This window comes from Hippocampus guttulatus, chromosome 21 (genome assembly GCF_054856545.1).
Source record: "Hippocampus guttulatus isolate MCC_2025c chromosome 21, RoL_Hgut_1.0, whole genome shotgun sequence".
NCBI classification, from domain to species: Eukaryota; Metazoa; Chordata; class Actinopteri; order Syngnathiformes; family Syngnathidae; genus Hippocampus; species Hippocampus guttulatus.
Window position 1 is genome coordinate 6,461,273 of NC_141281.1, and position 22,518 is coordinate 6,483,790.

Below are 22,518 nucleotides of genomic sequence, written 5' to 3' on the forward strand. Positions count from 1 at the left end.
ACACACACACACACACACACACACACACACACACACACACACACATACACACACTTGCACCTCGAAAAGGAACTTTAGTCACAGTGTATTTCAACAGGGATGTGTAGACTTTTTCTATCCACTAGTAGGTGACATTTTGTCAGCATTCATTCAATTGGTGCACTTTCTGCACTTCGTTTCAGTGATGCAAAGTGGTTATTCATTTGTTCCCTTGAACTCATTCCTGTTTCAGGGGATAGCAAAGTGTGTCCGCTGGGGCAGGAATGGAAGCAGTGTGTGACAGGAGCAGTGTCATGTTCAGACCTGACGATGGAACTCAGTCGGAACTGTACGCCAGGCTGTCGGTGTCCGACTGGAACTTTCCAGCAGGTCAGTGTCTCGGCTGTTCGGAAATAAAAACAAGACCCAGTACATAATCGTTATAAATGCATTTGATTGCTGGTACCCAGGATGGCGAATGCATCCAGGAGTCTGATTGCCGCTGCGACGTTGACGGAGAGCAGCACAAACCAGGAGACATTATTTTTTCTGGCTGCAAAAACTGGCAAGTGACTGCAAACATTTCCTGCATGCGTTTCTGACGTTAACTCGTATGCCCATATTTCAGTACGTGTGAAGCAGGAAGACTTGTAAACTGCTCTCAAGCCAGATGCAATGGTAAATTATGATTTATTTCTGCATACATATTATCTCATTATTATGATTACAATAATTCCATTATTTCAAGTTATTGTAGTGTATTGATTGATCCTCCTGTCCTTATTGAATCTTTTTTTTAAAAACCTAGCTGATGGCCAGTGGTCATTGTGGACCCCTTGGGGTCACTGCTCAGTGTCGTGCGGGGCAGGTCTCCTCTCCCGATATCGGTTCTGCTCTAGCCCTCAGCGCTCTGGCAATGGCCTGCCATGTCTGGGGCCTAACCGTGAGGACAAAGTCTGTGTCACCGCCCCGTGTGATCGTGAGTCGGTGCTGCCATGAATGATCCGCTCTTTTGATAACTGACTATCAATGACTTTGTGAGGAGTGTACAAGAAAGAGTTATCACGAAAATGTCATTTTGATGCGTTTGGCTCCTTCAAGGTGACGGCGGTTGGGGTTCTTGGAGTAACTGGACGCAGTGTACCAAGTCATGTGGCGGGGGCGTTCAGAGCCGAAGGAGATACTGTGACAGTCCGACCCCTGAAGGAGAAGGAAATTACTGTGAGGGACTTGGATCTGAGCTCAAAGCCTGTAACACTGCCCACTGTCCAGGTAGGCTTGTGTGTTTTATCGTCATGCGTTTTTAAATAACATTTGTATGACAATACTATTGGAACAAACATGGTGGGATTTCAGTGGCGCCATGCTCCAAGGTCCCAGGCACGGCATTCAGTAGTTGTGGACCATCCTGCCCGCGCTCCTGTGATGACCTGGCTGTATGTAACACTCTAAATCTGCTGAATCGTTGGCCTCCAGTCAACACATCTTATTGTTATCCCGACTCAGAAAACATTTTTGAAATTATTAAAGGGGCGTTTTTCCTCTTAAACAGCATTGCGAGTGGCTTTGTGAGCCAGGGTGCTACTGTACCGAGGGAAAGGTTTTGTCAGCGAATGGAACGGTCTGTTTGGAGCACGAAGAATGCCCCTGCCTTGACCTTACAACTGGACGCCGGCTCGAGCCCGGAGACGTGATTGCGGCTCCTGATGGCTGTAACAACTGGTTGGCAGGATTCACACGCGTGCGGTGATGAAGAAAATGAAGTCCTTCTTAATGAATGTTGGATCTCCATTTTTTTTTCAGCACCTGTGAGGGAGGGAAGCTTAACTGCTCGCAAAACCCTTGCCCAGGTGAGTCGGACGCAAATCGCCTTTGTACCCATCTCCGTGTCTTTAGCAACTTGAGCCGGCTTTGGTTCATCAGCGTTTCTCTGTGTTTCCAGTATCAGGCAGCTGGTGTGATTGGTCCATGTGGACTCCATGCTCCAGGACCTGCGGGGCAGAGTCAGTATCCCGTTACAGAAGCTGTGGCTGTCCGGAACCAAAAGCTGGCGGGCAGCCTTGTCACGGAGAACAGGAAATACACAATGGCGTTGGCGTGCAAATCCAGAGACAGCCCTGTCCCGTCATCACCTTCTGTCCAGGCAGGATTGGCTCTTTTGCTTACTAGGCCGGAATATCCTGTCTGCTAACTCACTTTAAACCCTTTGTGCTTCTTCCTTGTTCTCAATGCCGTTATGATATAGTGCACGGTTCTTGGAGTTCCTGGTCAGCATGGTCGGCGTGCGACGGGTGTGACGGGTTCTCCAATCGCACCAGAGACTGTAACAGCCCTCCTGCTCGATTCGGTGGTCTGCCCTGCCTGGGAGAGAGCATGCAGAGTCGTGGTTGCCATGACAACATGACTGTGTGCTCAGGTCGGGTTTTTATTTCTTCAACGCATCTGAATGATAAGATTTCTTGAAGAGTGACTACCTCAAACAATTTTTTTTCCATCATGGTCCAGTTTGCAGTTATTTCCCGAAATTTGTGTCATAAACTCAGTGATAAAGTTTATAGGATGCCGTATTTCCTTTTGCAGAATGCGGTGGAGGCCAGGAAGAATGGCCCTGTGGCAAACCCTGCCCTCGCTCCTGTTCTGATCTCCATGGTGACACGGAGTGCCTGGACTCGCCAGGATGCAGCAAGACCTGCGGTTGCCCCGGTGACATGGTCCTGCAGGATGGCGTGTGTGTAACCAGACAGGAGTGTCGCTGCAAATACAAAAACATCTCTGCTGCCGGTGAGAGGTCCTTTTAAGTGTTACTTTTGCAACATTCCTCACTTTTTTTTTCCCTCCACTGAGGTGGTTTAGATTCCAGACCCGGCGAGACTGAGTGGCAGTTTGCAAGTCAAGGAGAAGAAATCATCATGGACTGCAAAAATTGGTTTGGATCATTTTACATACATTTCTCGTGTCGTGGTCAGCACGTCTACCGATCAGTTCTAAGATTCATGCCCTCCATTGTGGAGTTTTTAGAGTGTTAGAATGAATTTATTTAGGTTTTGTCATTTTTCACCTCAGTTCCTGCCAAGCTGGGGTTTTGCACTGTCACCCACTCCCCGGCTGCTATGTGGACGGCGGCTGGGGCCAGTGGGCAACTTGGTCTTCGTGTTCAGTTTCCTGCGGAGGTGGAGTTCACTTCAGGAGACGCCAGTGTGATAATCCATCTCCTCAGAGTGGAGGGAGAGGTTGCCTGGGAATTGGCGAACAGCGGAGAGACTGCAACACACATTTGTGCACAGGTATTTGTGCCTGCACCGTCACCCCCTTTGTAAGATTAAATATGCTGTCAGCTTGTTACTTTATTTAAACCGGATTCCTGCCCATTCAGTTTACTGATTCACAGAAATGTATGCTGCTTCTTTCAGAGACGTTGATGAGAATGTATAATTTTGTCTTGACCCTAGACACGGTGGGCCCTTGGCGACCCTGGTCTCATTGGTCGGTATGCTCTGTCAGTTGCGGTGGAGGCCAGCAGTCTCGATTCCGAATGTGCGGCTCATCGGGCTGCAGTGGCATCAGCCGCCAGAGCAAGACTTGCAATACGGAGGTCTGCCTTGGTAAGCCCACGCAACGTTGAATCACTGGACACTTGATTGGGATGATTGGGAACTTTTACATATGCGTCAACAGAGTGAAAACTGTTCCAAAATGGACACAAAAGGCCAGAACGGAACCCAGAGGGTTAAATATTATCTGGGCTAATGTTATGTGTAATGTCTTCATGGTTGTTTCTCTCAAACTCAACTGTGACTCGGAAGTCATGGGCGATATAAAATGGGCGATATAAAATTAATGGGTGAATATTTTTGAAAATGTTGATTGATAAGTCATTTTGGGAAGCATCTGATCTGATTTTACAAAGCTGTGCAAACGTTTTTGTTGAGCAGAAGCGGGCTGCCCCCCAGGCAGGCTGTACAGGGAGTGTGAGCGAGGGGAGGGCTGCCCTTTTAGCTGCGACCAGGTCAGCGGCAGGGAGGGCTGCTACACCGATGGCTGTGAGGAAGGCTGTCACTGCCCCCTGCACACTTTCCAACATAACGGCATCTGCCGGCATGTGGGTTCCTTTCCTATTCCTAAGCATGTGCCGGAATATTTTGCTTCGAGTATGCTAAAATGTATGTTGTGATCTCAGGAGTGTCCCTGTTTAGTCGATGAGGAGTTTCTAGCATCTCTGCAGAGTGTCTCCATCACACCAGTCTCAACTCTGCTCCTTCATAACATCTCAGAAGGTGTAGAGCTCCAGCCTGAAGACACACTGATTCATGACTGCAGCTCATGGTGAGTCGACAATTTGGGTTGCAGCCCCTTACCTGCCTATGTGTTCTGTTTCACCTCAGAATGCCAACATGAAAAAAAAACAATTCACCCGTCTCCTTTTATAGTGTCTGTGAGCACGGCAAATGGAACTGTTCGTTGGAGCACTGTCCTGTTGACGGCGGTCTGTCACCTTGGGGCTCCTGGAGCTCATGCTCGCTGTCCTGTGGCGGTCTTGGGTTGAAAACCCGCACCAGAGGCTGCACCCAACCTGCTCCAGCCCATGGAGGGAAAGGTTGCATCGGGCCATACGTTGAAAGCACCTACTGCCAGGCCCCTGACTGCCCAGGTAAGAGGTTGTAAACAGACGTTTTTCTGAAAAACACACTAATTTGCCAGTCAATTTTTTTTGTATGCGTTGATGGCTGGATTAATGTCGTTGACAGTTGTTGGTCCCACAGAAGAACCCACCCTGCCAGGTAAATGGATATATGATTGACACATTTCACATGCTTCCTCCAGACTCACACCCGACTTCTTTATTCCCTAGATGAGGATGCTGGTTTCACTGGCTGGTCAACATGGAGTCCATGTACTAAAACATGCAGTGATGCTCGCTCTCCAGCTATGAAGTCCCGTTATCGTCAGTGCATGAAACCCCCGTGCTTTGGGGACTCCCATCAAGACAAAGCCTGCAACCTCCCCCAGTGCCCAGGTATGTACTTTTTCATTTCAGACAACACATCCTCTTGTTGTTTTGCATTTGGCTCATCAAGCTGCATGGTTTGATGGTCCAACAATGGCGTTTGGTGAACATTGATACAACAAAGTCGCTGATGGTGTAGTGATACACTCGCCGGACTGGTGTGCGGGCAGCATGGGATCGCTTCCCACTCAGTGAGGGTGTGCATGTGGGTGTGAATGGTCATTGGTCTCTATATATGCCCTACAACTGATTCGCGACCAGTTCAGGGTGTAGCCTCCCTTTCATCCAAAGTCAACTGAGATAGGCTCCAGCAACTCCCCGTGACCCTGTTCAGGATAAACAATGTTGAGAATGGATGGATATGACCTACATGGATCCCGTGACCAACTTGGAGAGAGAAAAAAACAAAAACAAAAAAAAACAACATACAGTATTCATATTCCCTCTATCCCAGACTCAGACGGTGAGGAGCTCTGCATTGGGGACGATTGCGAGGAGAGGAACTGTACCTGGACAGATTGGGGGACGTGGGGTTCCTGTTCACGTTCCTGCGGCGTGGGCCAGCAGCAGAGGATCCGAACCTTCCTGGGCCCTGGGCCCAATGGCTTCTGGTGTGACGACATCTTGGGAGGAAATATAGAGCGCCGCTTTTGTAACATAAGGCCCTGCCGTGGTGAGACAGTCAACATTCCGACATTCAATATTCTTTCTCAATGCTGCACAGGGTAGATGGCTCTTTTGAAGCCACCATGACGGCGATGGCAACTCATTTCTAGGTGCGCCTTTATTCAGATCGTCCCACAAATTTTGGCCCGCAAAAGATTCTGGCTCCAGAGAAAATTGATGAAAGTCATTAGAAAAGAAAGCATTTAACGAAGCAACATTCACAGCATGTCTGTGTGTATTGTTCATGTCTACAGTGGATGCGAGCTGGTCCCGCTGGAGTCCGTGGTCCCGGTGCGATAAACTCTGCGGGGGCGGCCGCTCCATACGCACCCGCTCCTGCTCCAGCCCTCCTCCCAAGAACGGAGGAAAGAAGTGCCAAGGAGAGAAAAACCAGGTCAAACCATGCAACACTAAACCCTGCGGTGAGTGAGATGAACAAAATATTCATAAATACACACAAACCTTGCATATGTCACGACGCATTATCTGAAAACAAGCTCATTATTGTCGAGAAATTGGGTGCATTCCTCCAGTACGTTCTTTTTGTTTTGGTCGGTGTTTTTGTCTTTGGGGCACATTATGTGAATTGAAAATGCTTGGAGCATTTTGGCAACATTCTCGACCTTCTGTTTTTGTCTTTGTCAGATGAACAAGGATGCCCGCCGGGACAGGAGGTCGTGTCTTGTGCCAACGAGTGTCCGCAGCGCTGCGCTGACCTCCAGCAAGGCATTGAGTGCCAGACCAACATTGAATGTCAACCCGGATGTCGCTGCCCTGAAGGTTCTGAAATCATTTTATTTTTTTGAAGCTTGTGTTTATTCAGAGGTTGTGATGATTAGAATAAAAAGGTGCTATTTTTCACGCTTCATTTTGCTACTTAAGATGCGGTTGAATCTCTTGGTTTAAATAGTACCATCCATTGCGAGACATTGGTTGCTTGTAATTTTACAGATAATCTTTTTTGTCTGCATCTCGACTGCAAATGAATGGTGCTGATAGCCATAGACCCACCCTCCCATAAACCAAGCACTCATTTCGTTGTTTCACTCTTGGAAGCAGCATTTTACCCAAGCACTTTCTGGTTCGAGAAATGCTAGTTTTGTTGGTCAAATTCCAATTGGTACGACTACAGGGGCATTCCCCGATAGATCGTCCACTTTCATCCAAATTGGTCAACGTAAATCACTCACTGTGCATCCAGGACAGTTGCAGCAGGATGGAGCGTGTGTGCATCTGTGGCAGTGTGACTGCGTGGACTCGCAGGGCCAAATTTGGGCTGCTGGCAGCGGGCATCAGATCGACTGCAACAACTGCAGCTGCACCAATGGGCAGTTGGTCTGCACCAATCACAGCTGCCAGGCCACATGCACTTGGAGCTCTTGGTCCAATTGGGCATCATGTAGCGTTACTTGTGGGCACGGACGGAGAACCCGATACAGGTAAAACTCCAGTCAACTAAATCATTATATCTAGGCTAAGGTCACAGTGATATACCAGGAAGCTATAAATGAGGTTCCATCCCACAAAACCTTTGCTCACGATTGTACATTTGAGTACATTCCAAAGTGACAACGTCCAAATCAGAACCAATTAGACATTCACTAAAATATTGACACTTGAGACCTTTTTTTTAAACTTCTAGCCCCATTTCTCATCGACACAACTTACTTTGTTTGTTTCGTGTCTGTGTGACCGTAACGCTTGATTGAAATGCTGTGTCTCAGATCTCTCATCTCAGAAACCGAGGGAACAGATTGTCAATTTGAGGAAGTCAATCATAAACCCTGTGAGCCAGGGCCCTGCCCTCCTCTTTGTTTCCATGATGACCAGGAGCTACATGTGGGAGACACCTGGCTTTTGGGAGAGTGTAAACAATGGTGAGAGAGAGAGAGAGATATGTAAAAAAAATATATATATACATTTATTGAATATGAGCAAGAAAGCTGAACATCCGCTATTTGCATTCTAGCACATGCACTCCAGAGGGAGATTACTGCCAAGACATCGATTGTAGAGGTGGGTCATATTTACTTGAATAATAGTCAGTACAGTTAAGCTATTTGGTCGGGCCTATTTATCTTATGCCCGTTTAGTTAAATTTGAAGAAACATAACTTACAATCAGTCTATTCATTTAAGTGTGTGATTTGCAGAGACACATCTTATCGACAGTTGTTTATGTCATTTCTTTGTTAATTCCAGTGGATGGTGGCTGGACTCCGTGGTCAGTGTGGTCTGACTGCTCAGAGACCTGTGGACAAGGAACACAAGTTCAAACCCGAGCCTGTATCAACCCGCCACCTCGTAACAATGGCTCACACTGTGATGGTCCGGAGAGACAGACTCAAGAATGTCACGCTGCTCCCTGTCTGGGTCTGTAGTTCCCTCAAATGTGCTATTTGAGTGTAAATACGGTTCTTGATCCCTTGCTTACCGTCCTCAGATGACCTTTGCCCCTGGTCGCCGTGGTCACCATGTTCCCGCAGTTGCGGGGCGGGGACTGTGGTGCGGCGTCGGGTGTGCGTCTGCGGGAAGGGAGGCACTGCAACATGTCCTGCTGAGATTGAAGCCGAGATGAAGCAAGAAGAGAATCAGCTATGTTTCAAACAGCCATGTCCAGGTGCTCATGTTGACATGTAGCGTCTTTGTAGCATTTCTGGATATCGCAACATTTACTCATCAATTCGGCATCACTCAAGTAAATAAAATAAAAATAAAAAGCACAGGAACCCTAAACCTCAGGACTCACTGTCAGGCAAGAGTGCAAACCGCATGTTCCACTCTTCAGGATTACATTATATTAGTTGGAAGTACAGTACAAGTTGTTGTTAATAGATGAGTCAAAGTCACAGCTTTTGCTTCCTTTTGCAGAATGCCCCATGTCAGCCTGGAGCGTTTGGTCTCCGTGCTCATGTGAGTCTCAGAGGCAGCAGCGCTACCGTGTAGCTGTCACCCCGGCCACCAGGGGGCAGCAGTGTACCCCTGTTGAAACACAGAGCAAAACATGCAGCCTCAGCCACTGTGATGGTGAGCTTTCAAAGTACACGGTACAATGTGTACTGTACTACATACAGTTATAATTCATTGAAAACATCTTTTCATGCTTTCTCAGAATGTGAAGCGCCGTTTGTGTATTCCCCATGTGGTACACCCTGTGAGAAGCACTGCGAGCTCCATGGCCGTACAGACCTGTGTCTGGGGGTCAGAGAGTGTACACCCGGCTGCTATTGTCCACCGGTAATTTCGATGCAGAGGTTTATTCTGACTCCAAACACCAGCGCAACAAGCCCAACCTAAAATAGATTTCAAGCAGAATCTTTGCAACTGCATCTAGCGAGGCTGATGAATATAATAATAATAATAATAATAATACATTTTATTTATAAGTGCCTTTCAAGACACCCAAGGACACTTTACAATAACAAAAAACACAAAACAATACGAATAGTGATTTCATACAGTGCTATTCCTGTTTCTCCATTCTGGTGAAACTAAGATACTTAATTATGTCTTCCATCTCAGTAACAAAAACGCAGGACTCCTAATATAAGCCTTTTTGAAATGTAATTGCTTAAAAATCATGTATTTTAAAAGTCCATGGTGTTTACGGTGACTACTTTATGGGACCACCCCAGCATTAAAGCAACGTTAACAAGTGAAACCTGACACGGTCGGCAATCCATCACTTTGATATGTGCTGCGATGACAATTTTCATAATGCTATTTAGCTAAGTTTGTGAGCTTTCGGGTTTGATTGATTGCAAAATGCTCTGTGGTGAAGTGACAACATGCACATATAGCAGTAAGGAGGGCAGGTAATGAAATATGAAACAGAAAGCCGCTCCTTGCAGTGATGGAACGTGACAGCAGGAGTTACGGTGATAACTTTAACCGTTAAGGCTTACCTTTTATGCAACATATAAATCATTGAATGTCACCTTTGAAAAGAATCAGTCAATTAGAGGGTTGCTTAGTTCAGTTTTGTTTCAAATTTGCTATCTTCACAAGCACCGTTCTATTGATACAGTCTCCGGTGCTGAGAACAGAAGCATCGAGACAAATAAGAAAGTAACACAGTCCCTAATCTAATTTTACAAATGCTGTTTTGTTGTTCCTGCAGGGCTTGCTGCAGCAGAATGGGAGCTGTGTACCATCAGAGCATTGTGGCTGCATCTACTTGCAGGACCGACCTTCGGGTCAATCGCCTACGCCAGTCACTGTTCCTCAGGGGTCTACAGTTGCTATCGGCTGCAGTACCTGGTCAGCGATGGCTATTAAGAGCCCACTGTTTTGTAAATCAGTCCATTTTGCTTGCAAGGCAGAAAGAACTGTGAGGGATTGTTGGGCTGCATCATGTTGCGATCGTCACGTGTACCATAAGTCACTATTTTCATAACTAATTTGTTGTGAACGGATATGAGTGAGTCTGTTTATGTGTCTGCATGTGTTCAGTCTTTGCCATGACGGGATGTTGGAGTGTGACATGAGAGAGTGTGAAGGTAACATGTTATTATTATTATTATTATTATTTCTTGCTTGAATAATAACATTGATGGTTTTTACATTGCATAAAACCTCATGTTCTTTTTTTTTTTTTTTCAGTCATCCTCAGTGAATGGTCGGAGTGGACTTCGTGCTCTCCCTGCATGCCTTACTCCTCCCTGAACCCAAGCAGCACTCTCCTGGAAGGGGCTGTCAACGGAAGTGAAATGGTTTCAGTCCAGAGGCGTTTCCGGGCCTGTTTAGACTTTGACTCTGGTTTACCAGTACCTGGAGAGCAGGAGAAAAATCAGTGTCCACATCCACAAGTTGAGGACAGGCTGTGTCCGGATGACAGCATGTGCCAAGGTACATTCAACAACAGCTTCATTTACCCAGGTTGACCATGTGAGATTACCGGGCCCCGACTTGAAATCGATTATTCAAAATGCCGTGTGTGACTTTTGTTTGTGTGATCATGATGAATCTTCTTTTAAGGTTGAGCTGTTAAGACGGCAAATCTGAATAAATGGAGCGATCTGAAAACATATGCTCATAGCTCATTGTTTGAAATTGAGATTCATGATTAGCACGTACGGGAATGTGTTTGGATTTGCAGTCATCCACCTAAAGCCTGACTGGAAATTAAAGTAAAACATTTGACAGGGAGGCCTGGAACAAGAGCTTTCGAAATAGATTTATGTAAATGGCAATCAACTCGATTTCGGGAGCACAAACTCATCTCTTAATTGCTCCAGTATGCATCGCGCACAAACGACAAATAACGTCCAGACTACAAAAACAGCAGCCATTCCTGTGGTTCGTGTCATAATTATAAAAAAAACACTGGAATTTTGGTATTGATGTTGACGGTCTGGTCGTGTTTTCCATGTTTCAGATTTATGTCAGTGGAGCGCGTGGAGTGCTTGGACAGTTTGTGCCCAACCGTGCAGCGGTGGAGTCAGGCAGCGCTACAGGCATCCTCTGGCCTCTCCCCCAGGACCCCTCTGCCGGATCCAGCAGACTCAAAGCCAGAGCTGCAACACGGGACTTTGCCCGGGTATACCGACGAACGCTATTGTGGAGCAGTGTGTTCTATTTCCAAACAAAAGGAAAAGCGTGTCACGCAGGGCATATATTTAAAAGACTTTGTTCCGTATGGAAGGTGAACGCTGTGAAGACAGGGGGCGTGCCTACCAAGAGGCCTGTGCCAATCTGTGTCCTCGCAGCTGCACTGATTTATGGGAGCATGTACAGTGTCTCCAAGGACGCTGTCATTCAGGTATGTGATGACTTCCATCCATTTTTCATGAAAGACACTCCACTCCACAACACGCATCGGAAAGGAAGGAAAAAAAAAACAGAGCGCCGGTTGCCGATCACTTATCCGCCTGTTCTTGAATGGTACAAATACAGTCAAACACATAAAAGAGTGACACTTATTGATTCGACACAACAACAGGCCACCTCTAAATCAACTTGCTTTCCTTCCTGCCCGCCCTTCCCAGGTTGTCGTTGCCCAGAGGGACAGCTATTGCAGGACAGCCATTGTGTGCCCGTGGCAGAATGTCGCTGCGGTATCCCATCGGGCAACGGGACATTGGAGTTCATGCCTAACGAAGGGCTTGCCGTGGACTGCAACACCTGGTGAGTAAAACTCAGTCAAGCGCTTTGTGACTGAAATGCGGACCACAAATGCTCCTTTTAGTTCATGGCACCCAACTCTCAAGCCCCTTTTTGTTCACCAGCGTATGTGAGAATGGAACTCTCGCGTGCACCGATCGTGCCTGTCCTGTGTATGAGCCTTGGACACCATGGACGTCCTGCTCCGCTTCGTGTGGGCGTGGCCACTGGACACGAACGCGCCTGTGCCAAGACAGAGAGGGCGGACCTTCCTGTTCTGAAACCATCCAGACAGAAAGCTGCGACTTGCGCCCGTGCCCTGGTCTTCAACATCCTTGCATGGCAACTAATTATGCAATACGTTGGAGACTCTCTTGGATTTAAATCTGTTGTTTCTAATATTTTCCCCCTCCAGTGGGATGTTTGTTGAGTGAATGGTCGAGCTGGAGCGAGTGCAGCGCCACATGCGGCAGTGGGTTGTCCGCTCGTAACAGGACAATCCTTCGGGAATCAGAGCCGGGCGGGGCCGCTTGTGCTGGGCCACTTGAGCAACACACTGTCTGCAACAGCAACCGCTGTGGAACCGGTAAAAGAAATAAATATCACACAGCGTAACTTCCAAAATCTCTCAAAGTGGGACAATTTAGTCATTTCACCCGGATTGAAATAAACAATATTATTTTTACCGTCCATTATGTTTGGGTCATGTGCTGTACGGTGCAGCTTACCTAATGGGTGAACTCAAAATTGCTTAGATTAAAATTTCAAGTTGGGCAATTCAAACAAAATATTTTAAGTTATGTTGAGCATTTATCCTCCATTTTTCACCAAAGAAGGCACCTATTTGCTGTTTTGCGCTTAGGCTGAAGCCCTGTCTACGATAAAAATAGAGCACTGCCACCAATGTTGACTCTAGGAAAGCCGCTTCATTTAGTCAGGCCATAGCCCTGTCTAATAGGAAAGTTTACCACCGTCTTATGGCATACATATCATGTGACAGGCTTGTTGCCTGTCACTCCGTAGGGGAACACCTTTGTGCTTTTCAGCACCTTTGAAAACTACAACCGCTGTAAAAAATAAATAAATACAAATCTTGTAACTTTTAAGTGAGCAGAACCGTTGATTTACATGAAGAAATATCTAATGACGAGTAAATGAATATTAATTATGGTGTAAATTACAGAGTGCCCGGATGGCCAGGTCTTCAGTGAATGTTCCGGTTCCTGTCCATTTACCTGTGAAGACCTGTGGCCTCACACTCAGTGTTTAGCAGGACCTTGCAACGCCGGGTGCTCCTGCCCACCTGGTCAGGTCTGGATACTTCTTCATGTGTCTTTGTGTGAAAGTGTTCAGATATTCCACGTTCAGCTGCATGCATTGTGATACCCGGTGCAATGTTATTTATTTATTTATTTATTTTTTCTCATCCAAACCAGGTATTGCATGGAGGCTTGTGTGTGTCCCACGCAGAATGCCCCTGTTCACTTCTCTCTCTGCCGATTGCCTACCAAACATTGAATATGAGCACAGAAGTCCTGTCGCCTGGAACATCTGTCCAATATCACTGCAACACATGGTACACACGTTATTTTGGGGGACTCAACTGAGCTTTTGTACTGGTTTTCAATCCTCTTTCCTCCATTTCTTTTGACTGAATACACCACCGTACTTACTGTATGTCCCATCTGTGTTATGTGATGACTATTTTGTCATCCTTTATTCAAAAGCATGGACTGTAGGACTTTGACATGACTCTAAATTCTCCCAATTGTCCGCAGTGTGTGTCGCGGAGGAGTGTTTAATTGCACCTCCGAGCTCTGCGACGGTGAGTGATGCTCTGCCTCAGCTTTTAATGTGAAAAAGCGGCGACGACACTTTGTAGGATCTCGCCTTTATTGCAGCGAAAGCGCCGGGGCAATCAAAAAATGTGTCATTTCTTTCAAGTGGCAAATGTCAAGAGTACGATGTGTTTGTCAAAGGGTTCGTAATGTACTGGTTGACCAATGAAATGGGGGAGTAGCAGGCTCTGCAGCAGGGTCTGGGGCAAGCTGCTTTTTAACTTGGACAGATGGGCCAAAAATAAATAAAACAAAATACATTTGTCAAGTATACATATATTCAGAGTCTACACTATGCATATAAACATTTACGGTCAATGTAATATTAAAAGGTTATTGCGAATGCGAATGCTGAGTGGAGCGGATGAAACAAACTGTGAATGACTGATTCACATTTTTGTGAAAAACTGCAGCATGATTGCATTGTCTTCACACATCCTTTCTTCTCACCCTCTAGTGGACTGTGAGTGGTCCAACTGGTCCCAATGGGGTCCATGCTCAGCTAGCTGTGGTACAGGACAACAGAGCTCTACCAGAACTGTGGTAGGGCCGAGCCAGTATGGAGGGGTCCCGTGTGAGGGCTCCGACCACCGCACTGCTCCTTGCGTGGCCCCAGATTGTTGTGAGTAAGAGGGCGACCCATCTGGGTTACTTTTAGACATTCAAACTGAGGGTTTAGAACCTTAAAGTTCAAAATCATGTCAAAAAAAATGCTGGTGCTTTTTTAGGAGGGGGGGGGGGGTAGATTCATTGTATTTCGATTGGTCAGGGGATGAACTATACCCGGACAAGGTATGACTGTATTGTATAAAAAGACAAACGTACGCTGTTTCCACTCATCGCCAAGCGCTTCCATCAATCCTCAAGGCAATTCCACATTTTAGATATCCCGACTTGCCTTCCTTAACTGATCTCTTTCTATTTCCCTCTTCCTCTTATCCGTCCTGTCATCTTCTGGTTTTATCTTCCCTTTCTCATTTCCTTTTCCCTGACACCCCGTTCGTCACGAACTGACTCTTCCCCCTCTGCAGCGTGTCCTGCCGGAGAGCGATGGAAGCGGCGGAGGAGCTTGTCAGAAGACTTTCCACTCTGCGAAAGGAGCTGCGAGGACATTTACTACCCGACTCCCATCAACTGCAGTCACTCGTCAGAAGGCTGCGTGTGTCAGGAGGGGCTTTACCGAAACACCCATGGCGTGTGCGTCATTCCTGCTCTCTGCCCCTGCCATGACCAAGGAGTCGTGCGGGAGGTAAACGCGCACGCACGTGCGTGCCGGCTCACACCGGATGCAGACCCGTGGCCGAGCTCGTACCTTGCGACCGTTGTGCCCGCCTCATTGTGGCCTACCTTTGAACCTCATCATACTTTGCCCTTCACGCGCTCCCTCTCTCTCTTATTCACTCCCATTGTGTTATTTACTCATAAAGGGCCGATGAGAAGATGAGTGACATGCCCCGGGGCCCGTATTACACCACGGTGCCTCTCCTGCTCAAAGCGCCATCAATTATGCATGCCGTGCTGCAGAAAGCCAGCACTCTGACCGCAACTGGGCAAGCCGTCCAGGAATAATTTATGAAGAAAGGGATATTATAGGATGATGAGAATTAATCATACGCTGACAAGAGGTCAGATCCCCTTTTCTTGATATCTCTCTCAATGACGTTTTTTTTTTTATTCTTTCTTTGCCGGCTTTCCTCGCTTCCTCTTACTTGTCAGCATGCGATGACGAATGTCGCTCTAAAGACCCTCAACGGCTTCTCTAATCAACCGCCTCACGGCTGTTATGCCAAATGGCCGCCGAGTGTGAGCTGCGAAATCACCCCGTGGAGTGTGCTTTCCATCTGCTGAACCAAAGAAGTCTCCCTGATTGCTGTTGCCAACATATAGAAATGCGCTGGCCCGTGCGTTCTATCTAACGCGTGTCCGTACATGCTGTTATAATTACGTTGTCAAAACGTGGCTCTGCAAGCTCCCATTTTTTTTTTTTTAACAGTGAGAGCGGTGCACTACATGTCGCAATGTCATTCATTGATCTTGAGCTATCTGAGCCAGCCGCACTTCATCAAAAATTCAGTGACCGGGGACAGAAATTTGAGTAAAAATGTAAATGGCGACTATTTGTTTCTGTGTGTGTGAGCCAGGCAGGATTGGAGTGGGAGGAGGACTGCCTGTCATGTCGTTGCGTGAACGGGAAGAAACTGTGCAAGCCGAAGTGCCCTGAACTCCACTGTGATGAGGTGAGACACGCTCGCTGGCATTTAATCAACTTCTGAACACGAGCGTCGCTATTATTCTCAAATTAGATCCAAATTAGCTTGACTGCATGGTTATTGTAAGCGCCGGCCACAACTGAATTATATTAAGGTACACCACAGGGAAAAAAAAAAAAAAAGTAAAGATCTCCTATGAGTACATACAACCTCTGAAATTGGCCAAAATCACATTTTCTCAATTTAGTGTTTTTTTAAAGCACTTCCAGTGTGTGTGTGTGTGTGTGTGTGTGTGTATATATATATATATATATATATACACACACACACACACTGGCTTGTTTTATTTCCCCACTGTTAAGAACAGCATAAAAGTCCTCATCTTTTTAAAATGGACCTTTTAGTGCATTTTTCTGCATCGGGGAGGACAGCAATACTGCTTTATGCAAAATTATTTACTGTGGTGTACCTGGAGGACAAGTATAATAATGCCGTTTGTTTGATAACCCAGACAGACCTTCATCTTTCACTGTGTTAGCTGGCCCGTAGGCTGCAGACACACTATAGGCCCGCTCGGTTCCCATACTGCCATCACGCAAAATACACCATGACTCAGCATCTTACTTTGCCCCCCGCGCTCCTCTTCTCAGTAATTTGATTTCCCGTTTTGTACATTTCCATTTAGAATATAAAGACTTTGAAAATCTGCTTGTCCTTGCTTCTTTTGAGCGAAACCGTAAGGTGAAAAATACATTTGGCAAGCCTTCACCCATTTGTGAGAAATACGGGTTGGCTACTTGACAACACTCGCCCGTGACTCTAAACGGGCTCGTCGTGGATTTCACAAACACGGCAGGATATCCGATTAAAGGCAAAGATATATCTTTGCAGTCAAAAGTTTACTCTTCCACGCCAACAATTGACAGCAGTTGAACTCGACGGAAAGTCTCTCCACGTACATTTAGCTCCCTCTTTCACATATTGCATCTGCAGAATACACACCCAATTTGTGCTGCCGTGTCAACGGGATCCACGCAACCGCTCTTTATTTACAATGTGACAGTTGTGTTTTTTGGAGGTTAGTTAAATGCCCCGGTTCCAAATACACAGCCCACATGTGCACTGTGCAGTAGTGGCCAATCAAACTTGTTTAGCACGGAGACCTCCCTGTACGTCAATTTCTCAGATATCGATCCAATCATCGTCAATCATCATATTTAGATTCAATTTTGCTTTTTTCGAAATTATGACTCCTCCCTTTTTTTCCCCAATCCGCCCTATGAATCATTTATCTCAATCGTAGTCTTTATTACACAGTTGAGTCATTGCCCGCGCTGTGGATGTGCTCGCTTATTATCTATGAAAAATGCTTGAAGAAACAGCCGAATATTCCCATACCTGGGGAAATGCAAATGAAAACACAATTTATTATTTTTTTAATGGTTTCTGGGGAACACGGTTAAAATCTTGTCCCTTACTTGTTCCAAAATACTTTTTTCCACCCCCCTGCAGTTGTTGTTTGCACACACAAGTAGACAAATAGATTTTTCCCAGAGCAGCATGGCAGGCCTGCCCATCTGCTGAATGCTCCCCTGGGGTGGTCCAGTTCGCACACTGTCTCAGGTGGTCACAAATGTGTCATTTCGTTTTAAATGCACATTCTTGGCTCCCCAAAGAATGTCGAATATGTTCTCTAAAAGGCTGGAGCCGATCAATATGGGATTGCTCGATCCACCCACAAAGCGTGCAACTCTGGGCTTTGCTTTACTTACTGTTTCCTGTGAATCTTTGACTTCAGTCGAGGGATATAATAGTTTTTGTTTCATTTTCAACATTTTACGGGGGTTTTTTGTATTAGTTTTAGTTTAAAAAAAAATATATATATATACGGAGTATTTGTTGAGTGCAAGATTTCCCAAAATAATTGTCCGATTAAGTTCATACTTGATGAATTGGAACTTTATTGAGTGATCAAAATTCCTTTGCAAATAAACACACCCAACGAAGAGCAATTTCTGTTCTATCTCTTGCTTCACACACTCGATTTTTGCTCCACGTTCGTCTTGAGCTCACCGGCAGCTTTATGAAGGCTGGGGTAAAAATAAAATCTGCTGACAGGTCAAACTTTGAAGGTGAGCTGATTGTCTACCTTCGAAGCTCACCGTGCAATCTATCGCGCGTTGCACATACGGTGCACACAGGTCTGCGTTTGTTTTTTTTTGTTGTTTTTTTCTTGAACCAACATTCTCAAGCCCCTCGTCTCCACTTAATACAAACATTTCACACATCACACATGCATCCCATCTGCCATCTTAAAGCTCTTCAAGTCATTCCGCTCATGCACTCCCACTCACTTAGTGAGTCGGTTCCTGCCACCCCTGAGGGAAGAATGGTGGTCGCTGTTGAGTGGGAGGGAATGTCCTCGGGGTGAACAGTCAGCTGTGTTGATGTTTGATGCACAAGGCTGAAGTTTCAAGGTTCGGCTTCAGCAGGTGTCACGAGTCCGCTGCCAGACTTTGAGTTGCTGAGCATTCTCGAAGCGGCTCTTTCTTTGGACCAAATCTGGCCTCCTTGATGGCTTCAACGCCTCCATCTCAGCACAGAGGCAAAATTGTTCATATCCTTTCATTAAAGAAAGGAAAATCGAATGGTCAGTGAAATAGCAAAAGTAGCGTTATACGTAAACATTGACTGAAACTCAAAAATCTGTGTTCCGGTCAACTTTGTGGGTATTTCCTCGCACTGGTGACAGTTCTGTACTTGCAAATGGCACAATGCTCACACTCTTGCCTGCATTCACATCTGACATTGAAATGGGATGAATTCATGGTTGAATCTCATGATGGTTGTTGATACGGCTTGATTCTGAAATGGACTGCATCCTCTCGCTCAGGGAGAAGTCAAAATCGAGGAACCGGGCAGCTGTTGTCCAGTCTGCAGGAAGCCTTTTCCAGGTAAATGAGAAATGTGCAGAAAATGCAACCTGGGGAATATATGAAGCGGACGATTCTGGAGAATCCTTTGTGCCGCAGTGGCCAATTAGGAAGGGTTACACAACCTCCACTTGGCCTGAAATCTCTTTGCTTCACATGCAAAGTGTGAAGCAGTGTCACATTGTTCCCCAGGATAGAATCGGGCTCTCCCTTCCTATGGCTTTGTCATTCTCTTTTTTTTTTCCTTTTATGCAAATCAAAGCAGATAGTCTCAATTATTTCCTCCTTGCTCTTTTAACTTGCCTCCGTTTTTATATTCGCCCCTCATGTGCCTCCTTTCCTTCCGTGCGGACGCGTCAGACGAGACCGCCCCGGAGTGCCGTCGCTACGTGCAGGTCAAGAACATCACAAAGGGGAACTGTCGACTTGACAACATCGAGGTCAGCTTCTGCGAGGGGCGCTGTCTGTCCAGGACCGATGTCATCTTGGAGGTATGGAGAAGCTCGGGACACACACACACACAGTCATGCGTGTTGATTATAGACAGTCCGTCTCATAAGCAGGCTGGCCCGGGGCCAGCTCGGGTCAGTTATTGTCTCGTAACGTTGCTACTTTGAGCTTCCCTCGCATCCTCGGGCCGTTTATTTTCCCCGCACGGCGGCGTACGGCTTCATTATGGTGTGAGCGATATCCCGAAAGTGCGCTACGAAGCCGTTTATGATCACTCTCATATTTGGAGGTCATATTGAAGTTACGGCAGTACCTTGACTTCGTAATTTTTCAAGCTCGAGGCCTTTAACTGCAACTCTCAGCTGTTATTAACAGTATTTTCCTTCCATGGCAGACTGTCGTGTGGGTTGCAGTAATCAGCAAATAGACTCTTCTGTGTCTAACTCCAAATGAGCATTTGTGCGAAGAGACGTACTCGGCTTGGGCACATGCACCGTTTAGCTGTTGAGCTAAATATAGACATGTTGATTCGCGCACGTGAAGGAGAATGTTGGAGGTCACGTGTTGAGCTCGTTAAAGCTTCTGTCTGCCTCTTTTGAACGTCCTTTTTATTTTTAGGTTTTTTTTTTTTTTCATATTCATTCGGCTCGCAAGACAGCAGAGACCGCAGCGCGTCACCATGGCGACTTTGTTCTCTGTTGGCATCCATACATCTCCGACTTTAAAAATAGAGCCAGTCATGCTGAAAGATTAGTAAAAATAAACATCAGCTGAGCCAAATGTGTCATTACCTACTGTTACTGTGGCAACGGGGCATGGTAACCAGTGAAGAAACGGTATGCTGCGAAAAGTCATCCGTGCGGTCGTGAGAACGACTGCAACTGCCTCACATACTTGAAAAATAGCAACGGCATAGAAGCGATTCTTTCGAGGCAACACAAATCAATACTATTGGTCAGATCACGTGGAAGGGAGCTTGGTGTTGTTCTTACAAATTATTGACCGACCCGCTCGTGCGTCGATTTGATCTACTCATTCAGCGTCCTCTCTAATCTCGACACAGGAGCCCTACCTCAGGTCTGTGTGTGAGTGCTGCAGTTACCGTTTGGACCCGGACAACCCCGTGCGCTTCCTCAACTTGCGGTGCGACAGTGGCGACAGCGAGCCGGTCGTCCTGCCTGTCATTCACAGCTGCGAGTGCACCAGCTGCCAAGGTGAGGGAAAGCGAATGCGACCAAAGTGATTTGAATGTCCGTCTCCTATTGTAATGTGGCGCGAGCATTGAGGGAGGCGGAAAAATCATTGCATGCGGCACTCAAGTACGACGATGCATGTGAAGAAACTTGAAAGCGTTCGAGACGGACAGTTGCTGATAGATGCCGCGACGTGTCAATGCAATGAAACTCCTCAACTGACTGTAAGATAGTTCCTTTGGCGCAAGATGGCACCAAAGTAAGATGTTTATGACAGAAACGGGTGAGGGCCATACACAGGTTTGCAATCAAAAGATTTTTGTCTGCATTTAGCCACTGATACTGCCAAAGAGTTTTTTTGAAAGCATTTTCCAAAGTGGAATGTCCAAAATATCCTATATGGAGATGTGCATTCACAATGACACTTTCACACAGCCATCCTGGAATGTATGTTAGCCTGAGCGCCCACCCCCACCCCCCTCCCCCATCAATAATTCAATCACAGATCCCAACTCCGATTGCGTAAGCTAATTGGATGTAGCCACCGCACAACTCGGAGCATCCCCCCGAGCTCAAATGCCCTTCTCAGTGCTACAATCCCATAGACGACGGCGTCTGACGGATTTGGTCACTATGGCAATCAATCTTTGACACACGCAGACGGACCAGCTGCCATCAGTTGATATGTGTGAGTGCTCTCTTCTCATGATTGCAACCTCAAGCATACGGATGGTTCACACAACCCCCCCCTCCCCCCCACCCAGACCCCACTTTGAGTTTTTACATACATGAGTTGTGTTCCATGCAAATTATAGCTTATGCGTCTGCAGAAAATTTTCATATCATCAGTTCAGTGTTTCAACAATAAACCTAGAGTGCCAACAAAGGTGAACAATCTGAACTGTGACTGTAAAATTAAAAAAATAAAATAATAAATGCTCCCTTACGCTCCCCGAAACATTTTGCCGCATTCCTGCTCAATTTTTACTGACTTTTAAAAGTATTTCAAGACAAAGAACTCACCGTCCAAGCTGTGCAAACGTTGCCTATTATTCATCGCAAAGGAATGTCAATGACCTGTTCACTTTCTGCTTCTCACTGCTCCACGATTGTTTCAACTTGATTCACAGGGGGCGACCTGTCCGGGCGATGAGCACATACATACATGGGCGAGGAATTTCGGTCATGCGTACATTCGGGTGTACAATGAAGAGGAGAGAGTTATTTGGCCAAATCCAACAGTTTGGAGGCAATGGATGAATGAACCGCTTGGACCCTCTTTATGTCCGTATAAAAATGTGTTCCTTTTGTCATCCAACTTTGTATGACCGAAAATAGTCCTTTGAATCCCGTGTTTAATCTTTGTCTTGCACATTGTTTGTTTTTACCAACTCTATTTTTGTATGTATTAATTAAAGGGCCTATGGTTTACTCTAAATAGGAACTTTCGACATTAAATGACGAGTAGACGACAGTTTTGCTCACTACAAATCTTTGTATAGCATGTGGTGATTTTTTTTTTTATTATTACATTTATCGGATTCAATAAACCTTTGTACACACGGAACATGTGGGCGCTTCATATTTGTTCAACTGTGCATCTATTTTTTTTTCTATCCAAAGCAAAATAAATCAACGACATGAATCGCTACTTCGCACTACACCACAGAGGGTTACCGGATATGGTAAAGAAGGAAAAATGTGATGAAAACGATCATGCCAGAAATGGATAAAGCAGTTCATGTCCTTGCACTTTTGTTTTTTTGTTCCCATTTTTCTTGAGCTGAACTCAAAGATCTATAGGCTTTTTTTCCTCTGACACAAAATGGCCGGCCCTTCCTCCCAAGTATTATTCAATTTGTCAAAATGTGTGGTCGTGAGCACTTCTTCGTTGCCGAGTTCATACATCCATCTCACAGGAGTGGCGTATCAAGATGCTGATCAGACAAAGTGTGACTTTAAAAGTTTCATCTAAAATGTGCAGTTTTATCACATGGCACCGTGTTACAGATTTTACATTTTCGGAGGGATTGTAGAGTTGGTATGCTATATCATGACAGATTTAGGCAACTTTCTCAAAAAAAATTGAGCTTAGCCATTTTAGGACGTATGTAATAGGATATTGATATGATTTTCATAATGG

At 45.9% G+C, this 22,518-nt stretch overlaps 1 protein-coding gene across 1 annotated transcript in view; it reads left to right on the forward strand.

The window, feature by feature from the left end:
- The window catches only part of sspo (SCO-spondin), a 46,680-nt gene extending 24,755 nt beyond the window's left edge, over positions 1 to 21,925 (forward strand). Inside the window, exons 67-113 of the mRNA XM_086102563.1 lie at positions 233 to 369; positions 450 to 544; positions 608 to 657; positions 788 to 958; positions 1,081 to 1,251; positions 1,336 to 1,415; positions 1,532 to 1,701; positions 1,783 to 1,829; positions 1,922 to 2,122; positions 2,225 to 2,395; positions 2,560 to 2,760; positions 2,833 to 2,905; positions 3,043 to 3,263; positions 3,429 to 3,581; positions 3,912 to 4,078; positions 4,157 to 4,302; positions 4,407 to 4,627; positions 4,725 to 4,757; positions 4,829 to 4,993; positions 5,439 to 5,657; positions 5,905 to 6,072; positions 6,296 to 6,430; positions 6,852 to 7,089; positions 7,375 to 7,527; positions 7,620 to 7,666; positions 7,852 to 8,022; positions 8,093 to 8,269; positions 8,521 to 8,676; positions 8,762 to 8,886; positions 9,770 to 9,909; positions 10,102 to 10,148; positions 10,252 to 10,497; positions 11,027 to 11,188; positions 11,294 to 11,410; positions 11,637 to 11,775; positions 11,877 to 12,073; positions 12,167 to 12,337; positions 12,935 to 13,062; positions 13,188 to 13,327; positions 13,530 to 13,576; positions 14,047 to 14,211; positions 14,621 to 14,838; positions 15,731 to 15,826; positions 18,693 to 18,753; positions 19,093 to 19,223; positions 20,246 to 20,396; positions 21,506 to 21,925. Of these exons, the coding sequence (XP_085958689.1) occupies positions 233 to 369; positions 450 to 544; positions 608 to 657; positions 788 to 958; positions 1,081 to 1,251; positions 1,336 to 1,415; positions 1,532 to 1,701; positions 1,783 to 1,829; positions 1,922 to 2,122; positions 2,225 to 2,395; positions 2,560 to 2,760; positions 2,833 to 2,905; positions 3,043 to 3,263; positions 3,429 to 3,581; positions 3,912 to 4,078; positions 4,157 to 4,302; positions 4,407 to 4,627; positions 4,725 to 4,757; positions 4,829 to 4,993; positions 5,439 to 5,657; positions 5,905 to 6,072; positions 6,296 to 6,430; positions 6,852 to 7,089; positions 7,375 to 7,527; positions 7,620 to 7,666; positions 7,852 to 8,022; positions 8,093 to 8,269; positions 8,521 to 8,676; positions 8,762 to 8,886; positions 9,770 to 9,909; positions 10,102 to 10,148; positions 10,252 to 10,497; positions 11,027 to 11,188; positions 11,294 to 11,410; positions 11,637 to 11,775; positions 11,877 to 12,073; positions 12,167 to 12,337; positions 12,935 to 13,062; positions 13,188 to 13,327; positions 13,530 to 13,576; positions 14,047 to 14,211; positions 14,621 to 14,838; positions 15,731 to 15,826; positions 18,693 to 18,753; positions 19,093 to 19,223; positions 20,246 to 20,396; positions 21,506 to 21,528 (6,641 nt within the window). The 3' untranslated portion in view covers positions 21,529 to 21,925. The remainder of the gene's footprint in view (positions 1 to 232; positions 370 to 449; positions 545 to 607; positions 658 to 787; positions 959 to 1,080; positions 1,252 to 1,335; positions 1,416 to 1,531; positions 1,702 to 1,782; positions 1,830 to 1,921; positions 2,123 to 2,224; positions 2,396 to 2,559; positions 2,761 to 2,832; positions 2,906 to 3,042; positions 3,264 to 3,428; positions 3,582 to 3,911; positions 4,079 to 4,156; positions 4,303 to 4,406; positions 4,628 to 4,724; positions 4,758 to 4,828; positions 4,994 to 5,438; positions 5,658 to 5,904; positions 6,073 to 6,295; positions 6,431 to 6,851; positions 7,090 to 7,374; positions 7,528 to 7,619; positions 7,667 to 7,851; positions 8,023 to 8,092; positions 8,270 to 8,520; positions 8,677 to 8,761; positions 8,887 to 9,769; positions 9,910 to 10,101; positions 10,149 to 10,251; positions 10,498 to 11,026; positions 11,189 to 11,293; positions 11,411 to 11,636; positions 11,776 to 11,876; positions 12,074 to 12,166; positions 12,338 to 12,934; positions 13,063 to 13,187; positions 13,328 to 13,529; positions 13,577 to 14,046; positions 14,212 to 14,620; positions 14,839 to 15,730; positions 15,827 to 18,692; positions 18,754 to 19,092; positions 19,224 to 20,245; positions 20,397 to 21,505) is intronic.
- The last annotated feature ends 593 nt before the right edge of the window (positions 21,926 to 22,518 follow it).